This window comes from Drosophila simulans, chromosome 3L (assembly GCF_016746395.2).
Source record: "Drosophila simulans strain w501 chromosome 3L, Prin_Dsim_3.1, whole genome shotgun sequence".
NCBI classification, from domain to species: Eukaryota; Metazoa; Arthropoda; class Insecta; order Diptera; family Drosophilidae; genus Drosophila; species Drosophila simulans.
The window spans coordinates 16,275,949-16,297,958 of record NC_052522.2 but is presented as its reverse complement, the minus strand read 5'-3'; the positions used below and the strand labels follow the sequence as shown (position 1 = coordinate 16,297,958).

Here is a 22,010-nt window from a genome sequence, read left to right as displayed (position 1 = left end):
TCTGCGCTTTTCCGTCAAAGTAATTTAACTTGAGTGAGCACTTAATGCTGCTCCTCTTGTGGAACATTTTCCGGAACGCACTCCCTCCTTCATTTCCATTGAGTTGAGTTAACGCGCAAGTGCATTAATTAAGATCCAAAGGCGTCCATGGCAACCGAGTGGCAGGATGCGGGCCGAGCATTAATATAAAATCCTTCAACGATTTTCATATCGAGGAGGGGCATCAAAGGGGAGCAGCTGCCAGCTATATGCCAGTTGGGCATAAATTCAGCTAATTGGCGACTCACATATAAAAGCCCTTTTATTGACACTAAACAAGGCTGAAATGTACAACGTAAGCCAACTGACTGCGCAGCTCAAACCCACTCAGTGCGTATACGTAATGTTATGTTTGCTTTTGCCACAGGTTTGTAGTCCATAAGCCTGTTGACTTTAATTATATAAATACACAAGGCCTTGGAACTATTCTGGGAATTCCTCAATCAAGTCCTTGCTGGGGATTTATTGTGCAATCGGGCAATTGCTTAGTGTGGATTTACTTGATTCAGGCTGCCATGTATTAACTAAAAATTTGCATATTTCAATGAGGTGAAGAGAATAAATTGCAAAAAGGGAGAAGGTTATACATTACAAAAACTTATCTACTTTTTGTTGAACCCTTTAATCGCATTATTCTTCTGCTTCACTGCTCATTAAATATGCATTAATTATTAATAATCAATCAGGTGAAACTACATTTTCAAGGAATTTATAACATTTCACCGCTATCTATTATAATGCATTAAACAAATTGTAGTGTACTGTTCAAAATTATATTTTATTTAGACCAATTAAAAAACATCAACAACAATTAAAAGGTGGAACAAAACGTGAGCAAATCGCTGGCAAATTGAGAAATTTAAAATCTGTAACGCCTGATGGCACGGTACTGGTAGCCATCGCTGCCCAGGACGGCACTCTCGCCTCCAGCCGGACCCTCCACGATGACCTCCTCGCCGCCGATCGGAGGCAGATACTCGGGAGCGGCCTCCCTCAGCTCGGCGGGCATCTCGGCCGGCTGCTGGTAGTGGTAGCCATCCTGGAGCAGTTGCCCCGAAACGGTGGGCACATCCACCACACGGACATCGGCTGGCTCCTCGGGTGCAGCCGCTTCGGTGGTTTCCTCAGCCGCTGGCGCAGCTTCGGTGGGCGGAAGGTACTCCCGGTTCACCTTGGGCTCGGCGGCGGACACCACCTCCTCGGTGTCATCGGCTGGTGGAGCTGCAGCTGCCGGAGCCTCAGGGGCAGCCTGCGCCTCCTGGGCAGGTGGCAAGTAGGCGCTGCTGGGTGGCAGATACTGCCTGGCTGGCTGCAAATGGGACACATCACGACGGTTGCGATGGCGCAGCTTAAGGCGGCGCACGGTGCGGTACTCGTAGCCCTCGTCGCCCAGGACAGTGGCCTCCGGATCGGCTTCCAGGGCAGCAGGATCGGCCTGAGGCTCAGCCTCCACGGGCTCAGCGTTCAGGAGAACAGCCTCGGTGACCGAAGGAGGTAGGTATTCCACGGCAGCGGGATCCACCAGTTCCGAGACATCACGGCGCAGGCGAGATTCCAATTGAGGAGCACCTAGGGCCACACTGGCCACGGCGGAGAGGGTAAGGACACCACCAAGCGAGAAGATTTTCTAAAAAATAAGTAGTAGTTAGTGGAAGTATTTTCAAGTGCTTTTTCAATTTAATTTTGCCTTGTTTCTGGCTTAAATGACTTTTAAATTCATATCCATTTATTTGATTTATTTTGCGACTTTATTTAATCCTTTGCAGCAAACTCAAATCCTTGAGGACTTACCATTTTTCAAGTTTGCCTTTTCGGGTTTACGATTTGCGTCTTGCAATTGAAAGTTGCCTGAGCTGATTGATGATTTGCTAATGGCCAGCTGCTCAATATATAGCCAAAAGCGAGTTCGGCCATAATTAGAGAAACCAAAAACAAAAAGGCCAGCAACAAATGGAGCCACTTCAAAGTGGAGTGCTCTTCTTGGGGGCTTCGTCTTGCCTCAGTTTTGCTTTGGACAATGTCAAGTGGTCCCGGTTTTGGACCTCGTTCGTCGGCTTGACCTTTAGGCTCCGCACTTTTATTTCAATTATTTTCATAACGTTTTTTCCATTGAGCTCCAAATATATTTTTGAGGTGTTAATTCGCAGGCCTGTCGAATTGTGCGGAAGTACTCTTTGAGTGTCTTCTATTCTATTTTCTATCACATTGGGACCGCTTTTCGCACAGCTAATTGCTTGGCCGTGAATAATTAACTTAATTTTAATGCGTATTACATGAAAAATGGGCCCAGCCAACCCAGCTGTAACAGCCAATGAAATTGTCATCAGAACTTGTTGCGGAAATTATTTATTGATTTCATTTTTACCCATTTATTTGCGTTTGTTAACCAAACAACGAGGGTCATTTAATAGGCATAAGCATAATTGTGCATATTACATTTTACAAATTCAATTGCGGTTTTTATGTGGAGAAAAAATTGATGAACTTGAGAACACTCTTTGTTACTTTTATCTATGAAAAGATACTTACTACTCTTATCATAAATGTATCAATCAATCATATATAGCAATACTATATAGCAATACTAATTTACGAACTTTTTGTTATTTAAATTAAATGCCAGTCATTATTTGGTTATATATTTCACCACACTTTAACCCATGTTTACATTTAACTATATTTATTAACCACATCTGAAAGCCAATTTCGTTGTCCTGTCTGCCAAGGATAAATTTGCCCTGCTTAGCCTGGCGTTTAATTTTTCTGTTGGCATTTAATGAATTGTTAATGAACGAGTGCGACCCGTGCCATCGTATATATGGCTAAAAGTTGGTAAGAGATTTGTACTCCCCGGCGGGATAAACCCACACCATTTGCTGCATGTGGCACATAAATCATTCCCCGGTTGTCGGCCTAAAAGGCGGCAACAATTTCCGCTGGCTCTTTAAGTTTCCGCCGCAACGCAATAATTCTTCCCATACCGAGCGACCCGTAAAAAGAAGCCCAACTTGTTGCTTAGCCAAGTTTAAAGTGTCGAAGGAGGAGGCCGCTATTCTCGCCCAGCTTCTTTGCATAAAAACCACTCATGTGCAATATTTTATGTTTGCAGGACGAGTGCGGTGGTGTATCTGCCGACTTTTTTGCCTTGCCATGTGGGGGAAATAATTTATAGCAAAACCCGGCAAAAGCGGAAAAAAAAACACAGAAACATGCAGATGGCATATAGGATATGTTGAGCCATAAATTGTGCGGGGCTCATTGATTTCAGTCTGTGTGTGTTTGCGACTTCTGATTTCGATTCTATACATATGTAAAACTTTGTCTATTTGCCTCTTGCCTGTTTGTTTCACAGTCAATTTGCATGTTGGGTCAATGAAACGAACCATTCAGGACTTTAAGCCAGAGATGGCAAGGATATCGATGGAGAGGACAACTTATGTCTTGAAAGTGTTGTAAAATATAAACGGCAATCGAATGAAGGTGTTGGTATCCTCTACTTTTACTTATTTTGGTTAAGTGTTTTTATATATTGTATTTTAGTGAAATGTTAAAGATGGTATCTAGAAAAACATATTTAATAGTACTATGGCAAGGATATAGATGGTTAGAAGTACTTTTATCATGACATATACAGCACTTGATGAAAGGAATGGGTTTTTCTATTAAAATTTACTTGCATACATGAATAATTGTCTGAAATGTTATGCTAAATATATTTAATTGAACTATTTAAATGTATATTAAATTCATTAGGTTACAAAATGTGTTATCCTAGTACACTTTAATATACTGTTGTTTAAAGAAAACTCTGGTTTATTTTATATAGCCTCTATTGTGATAGTGATATCCTATTAAACCTGATATTTTTAAAAAAACATTCCTTATCCGGACCATTAGACGTTAAAGCTGCTGTAAGGTCCTGCACCTGAGTGGAAATTGCCGCTGTAAGCCAGAGGCAGGTGCGAATGGGGCTGGAAAAGGGGTTGGAAAAGAGGCTGGAAAAGCAGCCCGCGGCTCCCACGGCAGCCAACTTGAGAATGTTTGCTGAGGCCCACGAAAAGGACAGCTCCCAGTCGAAAATAGAGAACACTTGAGTGGCAGCCTGGAGGAGGAGTGGAAGTCCGGGCTCCAGTTTGTCTTTAGTTTATGCAAATTCAGGGACTTCTAGGCGCCGTGGGCCACCGCTCGCCTGGCATTTATTAAGTTAAAATATTTATAAAATTTAAATGGGCAAAGCACGTAAAAAAGCACGAAAAAAAAGGGTTCTTCCACCGTCAAGCCTATCGATTTACAAATTTAAATTACTTTCTTTTCTTCGCCGTTGCGTGCTGCCTTCTTTTTATCGTGGCTCGTGGAAGCTGGCAAATCTCAACATGGAAATCCTTTTTTGTTAACAAATTTGCCTGCATGTTGCCAACCAAGTAACCATCCAACCAGGCAGCATCCGTCTTCTTCGCTGGGGACAGACATTCGCAATCATTTAATTTTGCATTTGCGTTGACGTTGCTTCAATTAATTGGACTATAAATCCAAGTCACTCATTCTGTGGCCTGTGACAGTTTAATTGAATTCGGTCCTGGGAACTGCCATGTCCTCAGCCCTAATCATCGATTGGGTTGGCCAAAAATGTGTTGTTAATGGCAACAGCTTGCGGCAGGTAATTAAGCCACGGTTCCACATGTTGGCTCTTACATGTGTCTCAGTTGGTCCACTGACTGCCAGTGGGATGTTCACTATGATGTGCTCGTAAAGTCGCTTTCGGCTGTCAGAGTTGTTGAAAAATTGATGAGCTGCAGCCGCTGGAAACTCGGAGTCGTGGGCGTGAGTATCTGTTGAGCTACAAGAGCTGAACTAATGATAAATCCAACAGTGAGTGCTACTTAAGCTTTGTCTTTAAAGTTGGGTTTGTCACCAGTAAACTGGGAATTGAGTGGCATACTTTTGGGTACTTTTTAAACTGATTTTAAATCCCCAGAAAATTTGAGGTTTCACTAAGCGTGCTAAACCACTTGTAGTAGCTTCAAATGTGTTATAATTTAAATTAGATAAGACATGCAAGCTCTCCAAATATGAAAATGTAAGCTGTAAGTTCACTTAATTAGATAAGATATGCAAGCTCCCCAAACATGAAATTGTAAGATATATGTTCATCATTTAGAAATGCCAAATTGTAAGCCAAACCTTTTTGTTTTCAATTTCCGATTACAGCTGTATGAAGACATTTACTTCGCATATTAAATCATATTTAACCCTTTCAATAGAAGTAACTTTTCGTAATAAGTCAATAGCAAAGTTTACAAATCTAAAAACACATATGTTTCTATATAGATGTGTTCATTTGCTGCTCAAAACTGGGAAATGACTTGACCGCAAAAGCTCATCAATCATACGCACCGTGTCCCTGGTGCCTTTCAGCTCGCATTAACTTATAGTTTTCCCATCGCCATAGTTTTCCTATCCATCCATATAGTTATCATAGACTCTGGTTGAAGGGTGGCTGGAAAACCCGAAAAGCACCTCGCATAAATATTTATAAACTCGAGACGGGAATGTGAAGTCGACGAGCCGAAAATCGATGGCAAAGCAAACGTTTTTATTAGGCACACCCACACACACCCACGCAGGTTTTCTTTGGCTTCTGAATTTTTAAAATTCAATTTAAATTTATGTAGCCCGAAATGACGTGCCAACGAAAATGTTTGGCAAACGACGAGCACCACGAGTGCGAAACGTTGACAAAATGAAAATCGAAGCTTTGGCAATTAGATAAAAGCGGCTAAATGGTTCGTTTTTGGCGGCTATTTTGGGCCACGGAAGCAGCGGACAATTCCTAGGGGCTTATTTTTTTATTATTCCACCAGCGAGGGTAAATAAATAAAAATGCTAAAAGTATCGCAGCGGCCGAAAGGTTAAATTCCAATTAGCTGTGCACTGGCTCGTGATAATTAACTGGGCGAGCGCTGAAAAAAGGGTTAAGAAAAGGTGAATTTATTGTTCGGCTGTTCAACGTGGCGTATGCGTAATTTTATGCCGTAGAATCTGGCGGCAAGTTCGTTGACTTGACGCTTGATGTTCCCGCTGTTCATATTTCATTAAGATTCAACGAAGGACAGGTCCTGGAAACTCTTGGGCGAAGGGCACTGCACCTGCGGCTTTGTTAATTTCCCCAGACACCTTGCAACCGAAAAGCGTTTCCCGTCGCCCTCCCTTTCCCCTCCTGCAGTTCGTTCTAAAGAAATGAAAATGAAAACAAATAAGAATCCAGTCCAATGGGGATGGGGGTGATGAGGGGTGCTGGCTCCTTAAAAATGTAGATGGTGTATGGGGGAGTACATAGGTCAACAAACAGCAACAATTTGATTCTGTTTGCCTTGCCCTCCGCAGGTTTGTTTGTTTGCTGATCTGTTTGTTTGGGAAATTTCAGGTTTTCGTCCTGACACGAATGATGTTACACCTGAAAATGTACCGAAAATCAGAGAGCAAGTGCACTGGAAAAATTACTAAAAGTATGTATATAGATTGATAATGAAATAGAAAATTTGCACCAAAAAATAAGTTACTTAATTGCCTTAATAATAATATTACTATTTTTATACAAAATTTAGTTTGATTAATTTATGAATCTTATAAATGTCATATTCCCAAGTTAAGATGAACTTATTTCTGACACATAAACACTTAAAATTGATAAGTAATAGTATTAAGTTGTTCTTATTTTCTGTGTAGTTTTCTCCAGATGTCCGCTTGAGCTTTCCGTTTCACTTTAAAAGTCAACAAATTAGGGGAAACTGCAGCTGCAGCATTCCGGTGAGTTCAGTGAACAGGACATTCCACCCACACGGAGTGGCCGACAGGATAATGACTTTGTTTCAATTGGAAACTGGCTGCGAATGTTAATTTGAATGTGGCGGTGGTTGGTAGGGGGGAATACCCGGAGCTTAGCTGGCCGGATTTATATTTTTTTAATTAGGTCTTCTGGGCAGCAGACAGCTTGAGCCCAGTTCGACGCACTTCAATTTCAATTTACTTTTAATTATTCGCTCTGCTTCTGTATCCATCTGAACAATTTAATATGGAATAATTGTTCGAATACGGCTGAAATAACGAGGGCAAACACGGCAAACACAATTGGCGTGCCGTTTAAACGACTTTCTACTTTCGAGAGTCGGACTTCGATATGGGCAATGGCATGGAAAACATATTCGTCAGGAGGAGGTCCTTCGTGTTCGCTCCTTTGTTTGTGCAGCTTGTTAAGCGGCAGATTCGTTTCAATTAAATTTGCTGCCATCAGTTGTCGACTTAATTAGTTGGCATAACCTCTGACTTCTGTTGCTCGGCAGCGACTTACGCACCATTTGAAGCGGCAAAGACGATACTAAATGGCAAAGTTTTACAGGTGAAGGGAAATTAATGGAAAAATAAGTGGGGCACATTTAGAAAGATTTTTAAAACAGTTTGTACTAACAGAAAGAAAGGCAATACAAATTTTAAGGTAAGGAAACATTCATTAAAGTTAGAAAGCTTCTGCTTGTTAAAAGATTAGGTAATTGCTCTAATAAGATAGTAATACGATTGATTGTTTTGTTTTAAGCACTTTTCTTAATTTCGCCAAGAGGATGATATCGAGCCACTAATCCCCAAGTGCTTTCGCCGCGCAATTCCCCTCGTTGTATCCTTGTTATCCAAACGCGGAGCTGTTATTTATGTAAGGTGTCCCTGGCGTTGGGGACAGGTTAGTTGATGGTCCTTGCCGATTATCTTGTTCCAGCAATTTGCCACATTCCTATTCTGCACTTTGTAGCCTTGGCCACCACGGTAAATTGAGCTTAATTGGAAATTACACACCAATTTCGCCCTGTTGCTGCTTGTTGTGGGTGGTGTTGATGTTCGAAGGACGAGGATGTTGTGCCCACTCTCATATGCATTACATAAACTGATTCTGTTCGAGCGCGCGGCCACTTTGAGCCCAGTTAATATAATTAGTTTCGGCGTAAAATTGTAAGCGTCAACCGCAAAAGACGTTAACGCACACGTGCAACTTAAACCATACACACACAAAGCACAGATACACACACACACACACACACACGCGACAAGGACTTTATTGCGGCCCGACAAAGGAGTGAAAATCCTGCGGACAAGGGCTGACAATCTAGGGTATTAAAGTTTTCCACTTGCCACTCATTATGCCACACATCCATCTCACCCACTCGAATTGTCCACTTCCAGTGTAAAACTCAGCCATCCTGGCCACGCAACGTGTCAATAGAGGAGCCCCAAAGCCGCAGGATATTTCCGTTCAATATTTGTACAATTTCCTATGTTTGCGCAATAGAATTTGCTGTTGACATGCCACTTTTCCCCGCTCGTGGGCGGTTCGCAATATGATGTGGTAAAAAGTAAGCTTTGCATGATTTTGTTGCTCAATTCTGTATATGTGTGTATCTGCGAGATTGTATAGATAGAGGGGCCAGGATGCCTGCTTTTTGATTAGATGTCATCCGCTTTTTCCACCGAAAATGCTGCCCAGCTAAGTGTGAAATTATGAAAATTTTCGGCTCGCTCCGTCAGGTGTGTGCGGCGTGTGTTGTTTTTTAATTACCTGTAAAGCAAATTACGTATACGCCGCATTACACGCCGGCAAGTGCGTCTAATGCGATTTTTGCGCTGGGGATCGCCATGTGTCATCTATTCTGATAAGCTGGCAGCCTGGAAATGGGTCTCATGGTCTGAAAATTTCTTGAAAACAGTGTGGACTGCTTGGAATTTAAACGAGTTTAAAGTTGAGCATAAAAACAAGTAAGAAAGCTTTAATGAGATACTCGTAACTCAGCTACTTGCAAATTGTCTCGACTAGTGATACTGATCAAAAGTGCATGTGAAGTCAATACTAATTTTCGATAACTAACATTCAATTGCACCGCTCGGATTTAATTAAGAGCAATCAGCTTCTCCAGTTACTAATAAATAATAAATGGGCATATCTATGTTCAAACACCATTTGGCTTTCTATTAATATTATAAACATAAATGATTTGGAACATCGACCCTTTTTTCCATTTATAATTAATAAAATTACAATTAAAATGTAATTATATTTATTGAATTAGTCAGCAGATTCCCACACAATTTCAGCAACTCATTCTGTTTGAGAAATGTCCCTAGGCCTGAAGGACTTTCGTCCTTTTCGCGGCATGGTAATGAAGGCACAAAAGTGCATTCAACTGAGCGTGATGGCGAGAATTGACGGGAAAGGGGCTACAAACCGGAAAGGGAGGCGGAAGAGGAGGAGCAGGAGCAGGAGGAGGAGGAGGAGGAGGAGGAGGAGGTGGTGATGGCTTCCGCGAAATTCCTTCAGGCCACGACAAGGCGCCACCACAAAAGGGTTGACGAAACTTTTTGAAGTTGCCACAAAATTGCGTTAACTTTTTAGTAAGTCACTTGATTATTTGGTCGTCGCCTTGCCTCATTTCGGTGCCTCTGAAGGAGGTGAAAATTGCTCCAATGAAGTTGCCTTGTCACCAACTTGTCTTTGGTTTCTCCGACCAACCAACCCACCGCCGAATCCAATGAAAAAGGATACTGCCGCGCTTGACCTTGGCTTGATTTGGGTCGGAGTTGCGTTGGAAGCTGTTGGAAACTGGCGACATTTAGCGCATAATTGAGACAATTAAATTCGCTTTGACAATGCGACCCAAAGCGGCAGAGAATCGAGGCAAATCAACAGCAAAACGGGAATGGAATGTAATAAATAAAAACCGAAGGACCAAAGGAGGGAAAGGAGTTCTGGCACAACACTTTGCCAAAAGGATTTCAAAATTAATTGAGTTTCAGCTCGGGGTCAGTTCAATGCCAACGAATGGAGACACACAAAGGACACACATTTATCTAGACAATTCTGGACCATTTGCTTCAATCTAAAGACTTTCACTTGTTTAAATTCCAATTTGGTTAACTCTTATGACATGGAAAAATAATTCACAGATTTGTTGACAAATTTGGCTTTGCAAGGAGATCTCTACTCATTTAATTCTTTATATTTTAAAATGTAATTTAAATTTCTTAAAAAATGCAAATGTACGAATCAAGAGTTTCCAAGAAAAAACACTTTTGTGTTTTCTTTTAGTGTGTTTACCTGATGAAAAGGGTTGACAGAGGTCAAACCTGTAAATTGTAATTAAATTTTTCCTCGGGTCATAAAAGTCTTCGCCCTATGTTACACCTTCAGGAATTGCTTGTCCTGGGCCAGGATTCGATGTTACCAGAGCAGCAGTCTCTGTTGCACAAGTGATGTCCTTTCCCCCTTGACTGCTTTGTATGCATTGCATTTCCCAAGCCGATTGGTGGAGCCCACTCCTTTGCGATCCTGCCAAACGGCAGAGCTAAGACGACAGGCAACCGGCTTCGACTGATTTTATTATGCGAAAAGTGATATTCGAGGAACCAGGACAAACAGGACTTTCCTGCCACCTCATCCGATACGCATGTATCTTCGCCCTACGAAGGCGCGTAATTGGAGCGTAATGTGTTAAGTTGACAGGCACGTGAATTGCCTCTAATTTGTTGCCTGTTTGCAGATTGTCCTTCGCCATGCCCCACCCATGAATCCTCTTTTCCAGCTTTTCCGCTGCACATCTGTTGCATATTTCATGGCGTGATTACATTTTGTTCAGTTTTCTACGAGCATATACTATACATAGTGCGAATGTGTGCTCCGAAGTTGGCAAGTCTTGCATGCAAATGACACTTACACCAGCTGAAGGCAAACATCAATCAGAGTTTTGGGTGAGTTAAGGAGGTTAGGGCAATTGACTTACCAAAGAGCCAGGAGAAGCTGCAATCTACTGGGATTCGAAAGGATATGCTGAATTGGGACAAATAACTAATAAAATGGGGAGTTAGCTTGCATTTTAGCAGGGCAATCATAAACTTTCATCGTAAATATATTTGGCTATTGGAAAAGAAATAATAATAAGAACCTAATTACTGCTTTTATATTTATATTTTTTAAAACCTCTTATTCTTGTACAACAGCATTGTTTTTAATGTATTTATTGTATCATCATTAATTACAATTTTTCTTGCATTCCTTTTCCTTCTTAATCAAATCTAAACTTAAGTTCTTATTATACTTTTTGTTTAGGAAGTTTTCTCAATTTACTGGGTCGGAATGAATGGACTATTAGACGAAAATGAATAGTTTTTCCCTCTAGGTTTATTCAATGTATGTTCACCTCGTTTGATTGGGAACTTTGTGCTGATGGTGTTTTTGGCCAAAAACATGGAAATGCCCCAAGTGGCAGCTGCTCGAACAAAAGCCCGATTTCCCGGAATACTCCCCTAGAACTATTTCTAAAACAAACATTCCAGAATTACAGCTGCGTATTCGAAACTTTTGTACCACTTTTTGCGTGAATTTTAATTCAAGTTGCCTCCAAATGAACCAGGAGGTATTAAACCGTGTGGTCGTGGCTCTGTTGAAATTCCTAACTCAATATTTTGCTTTCTATTACGCAAACTGGTGCGGGCGAAGTGAAATTGGCGGGGCGAAACCATTAGATTCTTTTTTTTTTAGGTATGTGGGCGCTGTGGGGAAGTTTTTCAATTTTTACAAATCCTCGATTTGCGTAGCCAGCCAAAAAAATACATTGAATTGAACTGGCAGGAAAAATCGGACTGCAACTGTAGCTGATTTCGGCCAGGTCGTAATGGGGGATCCAAAAAAATTGAAAGCATTTTTACCCATCGTGTTTTTTCGTTTTGTTTGCTCGCTTCACTGGGGAATAGATAAAAAGCTTAGCCTTCTTTTTTTTTTGGGTGTTCTGGAGGCACAAAAAATGATAATGCTGCCCCCACTTAGCAAAATAATATTTCTTACAGTCCGAAATTATATATCAAACAAAAATACCTCCTAAACGAGGTAAATCTAGTGACGACTTAAAACTGTTTTCCTGATAAAATAGCAGGGCTTTCCAAATAGAACCAAAGTTTTAAAAATCAATTTAATTTATAGACATACAAAATTAATTATTAATTACAATATTACAATATTATGATCTATGGATTCTTCACTTAATAAATAATAATAAAAAAAAAATTAATTACTTAAATCGGGTTAGTTCTTCAGATTTGGGGAAAAAAGCTGTTACTGTTGCTTATTAATTTTCTTTAACGTTTTTCCATTTCGATTGGTGTATCACTTTTTATGATCGAATAACAACAGCATATTTTTATTTCTTCTTGTATACATTTCACATTCTACTGGTGCGCTTCGTCACTACGTGGACTGCCGTCCACAGTCATGTTTGCATGTTTGCTATTGCAAATAAAATTGTTTGAAAACCAAGAGGTAGAGGTAAATACAAAGTATAAGTAAAAAAATATAAAAATTGTTCTTACTGGCTTGAATAATATTAATTCCTAGCCAACTGTGAAGTATTTTTAGAAGTATGTCCCATCTTCTTATTTACTTGCTATATTAGCATACATTTCACACTCTAAGTTATTCAATACTCTATAGTCAGAATTAAATAGTTATTAACACCTCATTTCATCGTACAATTTATAGGGTATTTTGGTCTCGTGATCCCTTATGAAAGCACTTTTTTTTGGGAAGATTGGTAGACTAATATTTTTATTGATAAAACGGATTTGTGGCAGCTTCGATTGGTTTATGACATTTGATTGAATATATATTCTCGTGCGGCTTTCATTCATGCATTTCCTTTGTGATGATACAGTTTCATTTTCATTTTGGCTATGTTTTCGATTTCGAATGGGAGTTTCGTTTTCAATTTCATCTTAAGCTGGCTTAAAACGTTGAAGAGCCCTCGGTGTTTTGAACCCACTTCCATTTCACAGCACCGGTCAAGTGCGATAAGTCGGTTAATTGCTGTGGGATGATGCAGCAACAAATTACACCGATCCGCTGTAATCTGCGTGACTTCCCCGACACAATTCTGATCGAAGAGGTACATACATATATTCAGCTATATGTTCAGCACCGTCATCGTCGACCTGCAGTTGGTGTAATTGTTACAATGCACTGTGGTCCAGAATTCAATTTTTTTGGCATAAAGTCTAAAAATTGAGCTACAGACTTGAAACTTTGTACATTTTGTTGTTCAATCACAAATAGTTTGCACGCCAAATTTGGAGTCTGTGCGACCACGCCCTCTCTTGCCTCCCATATTAACTACTGGTATGACTCAGGAGTCAACGAAATTTCATTGTTTTTTTTTTTTAAATAAAAGTGTGTATATTGTTGTTTAAAAAATAATCGCCCTCTTCTTCTTTTAGTTCTACATTATAAATTTCCGAATCTGAACTCGAATCAGAGTCAGAATGTGAATCCAATATTTTGTCTCATGGATCAGGTTTAAAACTAGACTGTATTTCCAAAAGACTTATACTGCCTTCAGCAGTGGTTTTTCCTATTTTTTCTCTCTTTCTTTTAAACAAATTGTTGATAATAGTGGGTCCGAGGAATCAATCGCTCTGTGGAAAATATCACTCATCCTATTGATCCGACTATTTTTCCTTGCATGTGATAGTCGGTCCCTTTTGTAAAGTTTATTCCGGGCTTCACTCGCATTTTCAGTTTCCTTTTTAATCTTTCTCCTGCATTTTGGTAGGATAAGTTTCGGCGTCCCATTTGCTGGGGTGTTTTGGTGTTTTCAAAATCACTAACAAGAATTCTTATCTTAGACGCCATCCACTTGGTATGTTTGGAAATAAATCGGTCTAGTTGTCTGTTACACTCGGGCAGTTTTCTTTTAATAAATAATTTAAAATTTACTATTGTTTTGTCAATCTCTTCTGTCTTTTTCGATTCCTGATTATTGTTGTTGATTGCGGAATAAACGTAATCCGAAACATAATTTATTTGCCTATTGTTACGCCTCCAAATGTCCAGGAGGTCGCTATGTCTGAACTCGAACTTGCCTATATAAAATCAAATTTTTAAGAAAACGAGCAAAAATGGGCAAAAGATATTTCTTTACCGTCAAAGACAATATTTAAAGGTACAAACTGACGTTTTTAACTTTTGTCAGAAATTGTCAGAAAATTAGTTATACTCCACGAAACACAGGGGACACGTTAGAATTTTTTGTTAAGATACACATAAATTGGATGTCACACAACATAAAAACAGTACAACTATACATATATTACCTACATACGTTAAAAACATCATACCTTGGCATTTATTTTCCATATTTTACTATAATTTTTGGATGCGTATTAACGATCGTACTACGTGGAAAAGTAAGCAAATAATTTGGCTGGAATTGCATTCTGTCAATCAGCTGTTTAACACTGCACCTTTCAAAGCTCATAAAAAGATTAAGTGAAGCTTTCGGTCAATTTTGTTTTTGGTTTTTATTTATATGATCAATTTTCAATAAGAAAATAATTGCCAAAGGACGATATATTGCCATAAAAATTTAGACTTTATGCCAAAAAAAACGAATTCTGGACCATAGTGCAATGGCCCAAAACACTTGACATTGGCCCTTTGCGAGGGCGACATTGAAACCACGCTGCGAAGGCCCTCCCCCGAAAACATTAAGAAATGTATAGATATGGAAAAAATGATATTTGTAGAATGGCGGAAGGGAATGAGGCATGGAATGGTGTGGTCTTGGGGTAATCTCTAACGATAATATTGACAGATTCTTCGGCAATCAAATAGTGCAGAGCAAATGGGCAAACACATAATAATAATAATAATAATCTCCGAACGCCAATGTTCAGATCTTTAACGATCAATGACCATTGTCAGGGCCCAAAACGTCGAACATCCGGCTGGGAGCGTCGAACACGTCTGAAGACGTCTTAACTTGGCCAACGGCGTTTCGTCAAATATGTGTTAATGCGGTTCGATTGCGTTCGATTGACCATCGAACATCTTGCGGCCGGCCTGCTAATTTTTTGTATAAATACTTAAAACGATTTCAACAGCAGCAGCAAAACGCAACCGCAGCTCCAATCGATTGAGCAGGTCAGATCCAGATCGCAGAGCAAGTGAAGCAAACATTTAAGTTACAACAAAGATGGTAAGTCACAGTGCAGAAGTAGTAACTTTTAACAAAACACAGTAAACTCGTTGGAGAAATTAAAGATACACACATTCTGAAACAAATTTACTTATGTGAACTCAAACAACGTCTAAATTATAATAACTTTTCATTTATATTAACATACAAAAATCCAATTCAGTACAATTGTATAAAAAACAGAAGACATTTTATTGTAAATTATAATTATTACATTAGTTGATATTGTTCATGTGGCCTTTTCTTTAATTTCTAGCAAGGATTCAAGGAGATTTGCCTGCTGTTGGCCGTCGTGAGCCTGGCCAGCTGTCGCTCAGTGGTTCGCCGTGATGTTAGCCACCTGCCGCTGGAGTACCTGCCTCCAGTGGAGCTGCCACCTGTGCCCAGTCGCGATTACTTGCCGCCGGTGGAGCAGCATGCCGCCACCCTGAACCATGTCCTCCAGCCGCCCCGTGATTACCTGCCTCCGCTGAACAACGAGTACTTGCCACCTGTGGTGGAGGAGGAGCAGGAGCAGGAGGTGCCCACCACAACCGAGGTAATAATTCCAGAAGAAACCACCACAGCGGAGGCAACCACCGAGGCAGTTATCATCACCACCGAACAGCCGCAGGAAGCGGAGATAATCACGGAACCGCAAGAGGAGGTGGAAGTGAAAACCGTGGAGGAGGAGGAGCCCGAGAAGGAGGTGGAGTCCGCAGTGCTCCTGGACGACGGATACCACTATCGTACTCCATCGGTGGTTCCGGATCTGCTGCCCGTGAAGGAGTATCTGCCTCCCTTGGACGACAATGCCGTCGTGGAGGAGCTGCCCAATGGCGAGGAGGACTCCTCGGCCCTCCTGGACGATGGTTACCACTATCGCTCCGTGAAGAGACTCCGTTTCTAGTCCCTAACACTTACTGTATTCCACTACGAATTTCTGTTTCTGTTCTGTGCGACAATTGTTGTTTAATTTTACAAAATACATAGACAAATACTTTCCCGACTCTGCTGGTTTCACACGATATTGGAAAATGGCTCAGGTGGTTGATGCGACTATAAAGTACCCAGTACTCAGTGTCATATTAGCCAAAAATGATTAAAATGTTACTTTTGTTACAAGCATGTGTAGAAATCATTGATAAACAATATTAATTACTCACTAAGCTCATTTTTGTAGAATTGCTTTAGAGTTTCATGCCATCCCTCTAACAAATATACCCATTTAACCCTACTCATACCTCGCAGCAACTCGATTGCTGCCGTGAACATTTCATTTATATTGATGACAGGAAATTAGAAAAATGTTTTCACAATGCGCACGGAACGTCGCAAGGAACTCTTCTCCGTGAGATATTGTCGCAGTCCTGCGAGGTCCTTGCTGCGTGAGTCCTTTGGGCCTGCCACACCTTCCTCCCTGACCACCCACTCCCAATTGATTTGCGGCGGATTGTGCCCGGGTTTTATTGTTTTCTTTACGTGTTGCCGCTTGGCATACATTTTCATTAACCAATCTTGAGGAAAGTTTTCCTGTTACTGGGAAAATCCGCTGCGTCCCTTTTCCACTGACAAGTTTGCGGCAGTTCAATAATTCAGCAAATTTCCAATTGGCCGTATAAATATTTGAAAAGTTTTAAATGTTATTCTTGTTTTGGCGGCCTGTTTGTGCTGGGCCTAAATATATATGGGATTTTTATGTTTCCGGCGGTTAGCCGTTTTAGAATTTGCAAATGAATAATTCAGCAGGAGAAACAGAAAAATTGCTTGCCTACTTTTACGCGCAGTTGAAATAAAATTGGGAAGCAACAAGTGTCAGAAATTTTGTGGATTCTTTGCACATTCGTTGTTTTCCTTGAGATATCAAAAACAAATAAAAAATCCAAGCCAAAGAGCTTTAAGTGCATTGCACTCTGCCGAATTTTTGTTTTAATTCCTTCCATTTTCCGTATCTTTTTGGTGGTCATAAACCTCAATAAATCGGGGCCAAAACAAACACCTGTAAACAGTATCCGATTGAAAGAAGTTTCGTTGACTGTTGAAGGCGGGAAAAGCTTGCGGAAAATGCGGGAAAAGCCTGCCGAAGCTTTGGCCATTCAACATTCGACGAAGCGACGACTGGGAAAATCGTATATAAGTCGTCTGCCGAGGAAAATTCAACTTAGTTGCGGGTTTATTGTTGCCGAATGCAAACGGAACGGAATCGGAAAAACCGGAAAATGCGGCACGGCTGAAGACAGTGAGTGCGAGCGAGCGAGCGAGATAAAAATATTCGACCGAGCAACAGTGAAAAGCGTTTGAAGGGCCATAGATACAAGATAATGCCCCATAGAGGAGTCCACCTCCTCTCCGCCAACCGATATGTGAAAATCGGCCAGTGGAGCCGAAAGTGAAAGTGTGTGAAAGGTGAGGGAGCGGTGCAGCAAGAGTGATAATGGATAAAACAACTTCAGATACTTGTTAGTACTATCGAGTTTATGAGACAAGTCTAAAACGAAATCGTAAACAGGCTAACACAGAATTTAAGTACAGAGTTCTTTAAATTGAAGGTGGTCTTTAAACTTTACAAACTTATCAACAAAATGTAAAAATATTTTAGTTATGTTATGTGAAAGCGTGACTACTTTTTTGTAAGCTCTTTTTAAAAAAACTTATCAATTTCAAAAAAGAAGTGCAACAATCTGAGAAAAGCCAATGCAACAGAATACAATTACAGTCTATACAAAACATATAAATTTAAGAATGTTGTGATTTGTTTTGAAATAAATTAAACAAGAAACTATAAACCATAATCCCTTTCATGGATAAAAAAAAATATATAGACTTAAAAAACGAGCGCAGTGGTTTCAAAATGTAATGTAACAGAAACATGAAAACAGCTAAATTAAATTGCGCAATAATAAAATCAACATGCCAAACTAATTTGTAAACATAACAAGTATTACAAGAATCTTTAAGATAAATAAAATGGAAAATTTAGCCTGAGACCAGAAAATGTGACGCCACAAATCATTTGCACACATAAATCAAAATTACCATAAACGAAACGAAATACCCACTGTGAATAAAGATGAAGTCGAGGAGCCGCAACAACTCGAATAAATCGAAATTAAATATTAATTAAGGCCGCATTAAAATTGCAAAATAAATTGAATAACCGAAATAGCTGCAAACCGAGTGGCTTGTGAAGAATGTGGCCGAAAGAAAACACATTTTACACACTTAATTTAATCACAAAACTCTTTACGTTGCTCTCACATTCGCAATTAAAATGCTATTAATTTGGCAACAAGCTTGCTGTGTTAAAGCAGTTAAAGCCGTCTTTGTGCGAAGTTGGTAAAGTCAGTTAGTTGGCAGTTTTGAAATGTAATATTCAATTGTCATTCCATTAATTCCATCCGATCGGCAACTTGATACTACAGCTTAGCAGCTTCATTCAATTGTCTTTCGCACGAAATGCATTTTCCCTTGTTTTTCCAGTGCTGCAAAGGGCTGCTCTGGTTTCTGTGTTGTTGTCTGGTATTTGTTGTTCGCCTCCGTGGGCCTCAGCAGAGAAAAGTTTATTAATAAACAGTTTTTGCCTAACAAAGCAAAAAATGATAAAATAAACGCGACGCAGACAGGCGGTTTAGGGTGGTAAAAAGGGAAAACTGTGGGTGGGTTGGGTGCTAAATGTCATTGTCAACGGTTTTCCATAGATTGGAAAGGTAGTTTATGGGAGTAACTTCTTCTGGATTATACGCTTCCAATGGAATCCAAAACACAAACTTTACAATGGGATGATTCAATTTTAAATTCCATTAAGCTTAGTCCAAGTAATGGAAAACGTTAGTGAAGGTTTTGAAACTTGAAAGTAAGAGAAAAGAAATTCTTTTCTTATATTATAATATTTTACTTATGCCTACTTTTCATTTTATGTTTAATTTATGAAAACAGTTGTTGTCGAAGTAAGCAATTTTCCAGCTTAAAACTTGAATTCTTACTTAATTTCCAACTATTTCTTTAGTTGGTATAGATGATGAAGAAATGTTTGGCTACGAGGTAATAGGAATTTAGCAAGTTTTAGTGGCTTGTACTATATGTAACTACAACTATAATATAATATACTATATTCCATTGTTATGAATTTCGATTACTGCATTCGCCGCCAAGAGCATCCAGTGTCGATCATGTATTCTCTGTGTGTCGGCATGCATTTCTGTGCCTGTGGCCGTGTGTTTGGCACGCTTTTTGTGTTTATTAATAACAAAGTAATCAGAAATTGTAATCTCCTCGCAAAGCGTATTACAGCAGTAATAACAATGGCAACATTGAACCCCCACCCCCCACCTACCGCCCACCACAACCACAACGTAACCCCACCGCCCCATTTCAATCGCAATACCAGCCCACCCCCCGCACCATCATTCCCATTCATTTGGCGATTTCAATGCGGGTTTATCTTTGCCGCTTGGCTGTCTTCACGGGCTGCATCCTTGAGTCCTGGGATCCTTGATTCATTGTTGTGCCCCGCCAGCCAGCCAGCGAGCACGCTTCCGGCTCAAGTATCTCTGTTTTTGTTATGATTTCCCCGCATTGTATGTACGTATTTTCATATTACTTTATATAGATTTGCTGTTTATTTCTGTTTTCATTATTTTCTAATTTGACGCTTCATTTGTCCATGACTGATTTCTATTTTTTTTTACCCTAACAGAAGGGTATTTTCGCATCTTATGCTGCAGAATTAGGAATTATATTAAAAGCTGAGACAATGTTTTTAGTTCAAGTGAAATCTAATCAATTAATATTTTCTTTTTGTATCTTCAAACTAATAACATGGTAACTAAATCTAGTTTTTAGTAGATATTTTATGTTTATAAAAAACCTAAATGTTTAGTAGGGTGTTTTTTGGTTTGCTAGCGAATAGCTTAATATACTTCTCGTTGTTTTTCCGTTTTTTTTTTTTTTCGTTCGTCCTGTTTTCTAATTTGACTTTTGCCGGGCGCTGATTTTCGCTTTGATTTTCGCCGACTGATTGGGATTTAGTTGATGGGGGGAGCTGGGGGGGAGTGAGTGGATTGGGGGGTAGGGATTGATATCGGGCCATGTCCTATTGATGACTGAATGGCGTGTCTTTTTGCCACTCAATCATTCTGGTCGGCTCGGATTTGTTATTTGTACCCTAGCCTTTTTTATGTAATTTCACCTATGTCAGTTGGCTCGCTTTTCCCACCTGCAATTTCTGTTTTGCCAATTTACCTATTTCGTATGCAAATTGCCAACCATTTGGTGTCAGTCTCAACACGATTCAACACCCTATTCCACTAAATCCATACAGTTTTGAGCCACTGGGTCAAAGTAATAAAGTAAACAAATTATTTTGATTGTTTAGCTCGATTCGAGGCAATTTGAAGTTTTTGATTGGACTTCACTGCAAATGCGTAAGGAATGAGCCGAATTTTAAGCAATATCTAATACTAATTGCTTTTGGATGTTAGACACAAATTTATTGATCACAATCACCTATCACTGAAATCACTTAAAATTATGATTGGCATAACACATGATTTTGAGCTGGATAAACATATTCTTCGTATGCACATGTGATTATTTGCTGTATGTCGAAATTAAATGCATATTTTATCTGTTCCTGGAAACACTCCGAAAATCCCACGCGTATTATTTCAGAAATACTAAAGAGATCCAATTGGGCCAAGATAAATTCCCCATTAGAAAATGTTCATAAGATGCACGGCTTGTGTATATTTAAGTGGTGGGTGTATTATTTGCTGAAATTTTCTTATAAAACTTGAAGTGCAAGCGGATAAAAGTTATTAAGCTCTTTAGTTTGAACTTATCGTTAGAACAAAAGAAAGGAAATATATTTTATTAAATATATAAAACACAAATTTCATTTCTTAGCATTCTCCATTTTCCTTAATCTGGTATTCTGTTTACAGCCTTTAAAGTCATTTTTTGGCCGCATAAAAAAACATAAAAAACGAACTGTCAACCATCGCAGAATATCAGAAACAACTACAATCAGTAGGAGTCTTTAAAAAATCAGTTAAAATTGAATTTCCCTTTTTTTTTTCGCCGCATGTGTGGAAAACCAGAAAGTTTTTGCACAGTTCATTTTGTCAAGACCCTTTTTCCTCGGCGAAAAATAAACAAAAACAAAAGTCGCGTGCAGTTGAAAGCGAGGGAAAAGGAAAATTAAATTCGCAATAATTATTTCAAATATTTTTCTCTTAAACGGGCATTTCATTTGGAATGCAACCAATACGACGTTAAAAAAATGCGCACATTTTAAAGTTCAAAAGTTGGCAGCGAAACAAGGCGGAGTAAGGAAAACCAAACAAACGAAAAGAAAATGTGGAAAATCTTCAGATGTTGTTCTTTAATGCATACGAAATACTCAAATAAATTATCATCAGCCTAATCAACATCAGCGTTATTATCAGCAGGCGGAGCCAGGAAAAGTCGGAGGAAAACTTTTCGTCCTGTAAGGTATGTATGCGAAATTGCAGGAAATAAATTCTGATTTGCTCTCCTTTTAATAAAACCAAGACATTAAGTAGCCGACCGGTGGGCCGGCGGTGCCTTTTGTGATTCAGTTCATTCATAAGTCGTCTGCCACTCTAAGCGCTTAATTATTTAATTATGTTGAACGTCACACATACGGTAATGTTCCATAGCAAAGAGATGGGTTATTCCCCCAACCAGCAGGACACTAAACCAGCGAAGCTCTCTCCCAACTTAACTTCAACTCTGGTTAATTTTAGTAGACCCTGCCAACCCCTCTCTTTACTTCCGCCTCATGCGGTTCCTAGTGCAACGCTGCCATTGGTTTATTTCCATTTCCGTTGTGCGGGGGGGCGTATGCGTAATATGAATATTTTTGTAAATTATTAAGTATACGTAATGAGATAGTAAATTTGCACCCCAACC

General features: G+C 39.7%; 3 protein-coding genes across 7 annotated transcripts in view; 2 read left to right on the top strand and 1 right to left on the bottom strand.

Moving 5' to 3' along the window:
- Window positions 1-838: 838 nt before the first annotated feature.
- Window positions 839-1,907, bottom strand: LOC6738342 (fibrous sheath CABYR-binding protein). Its single transcript, XM_002085116.4, has 2 exons — window positions 1,831-1,907; window positions 839-1,666 (listed from the first exon to the last, which is right to left on the bottom strand). The coding sequence occupies exons 1-2, from the start codon at window positions 1,831-1,833 to the stop codon at window positions 899-901; spliced, it is 771 nt and encodes a 256-aa protein (XP_002085152.1). The 5' UTR covers window positions 1,834-1,907; the 3' UTR covers window positions 839-898.
- Window positions 1,908-14,973: 13,066 nt separating this feature from the next.
- LOC6738341 (YLP motif-containing protein 1) lies at window positions 14,974-16,086 on the top strand. The gene is made up of 2 exons (XM_002085115.3): window positions 14,974-15,098; window positions 15,355-16,086. Exons 1-2 carry the CDS (start codon window positions 15,096-15,098, stop codon window positions 15,985-15,987), a joined length of 636 nt encoding a protein of 211 aa, XP_002085151.1. The 5' UTR covers window positions 14,974-15,095; the 3' UTR covers window positions 15,988-16,086.
- A 1,132-nt stretch (window positions 16,087-17,218) lies between these two features.
- Window positions 17,219-22,010, top strand: part of LOC6738340 (adenylate cyclase type 6) — a 37,474-nt gene continuing 32,682 nt past the window's right edge. For 3 of the 5 annotated variants that reach the window (XM_016169391.3, XM_039294021.1, XR_005544060.2), the window contains exons 1-2: window positions 17,219-17,483; window positions 21,375-21,569. The gene's annotated coding sequence lies outside the window, so the exon portion shown is untranslated. Of the gene's footprint in view, window positions 17,484-17,980; window positions 18,414-21,374; window positions 21,570-22,010 lie in introns of those variants that run through there. The other 2 variants (XM_039294020.2, XM_016169390.3) reach the window with 2 other exon arrangements.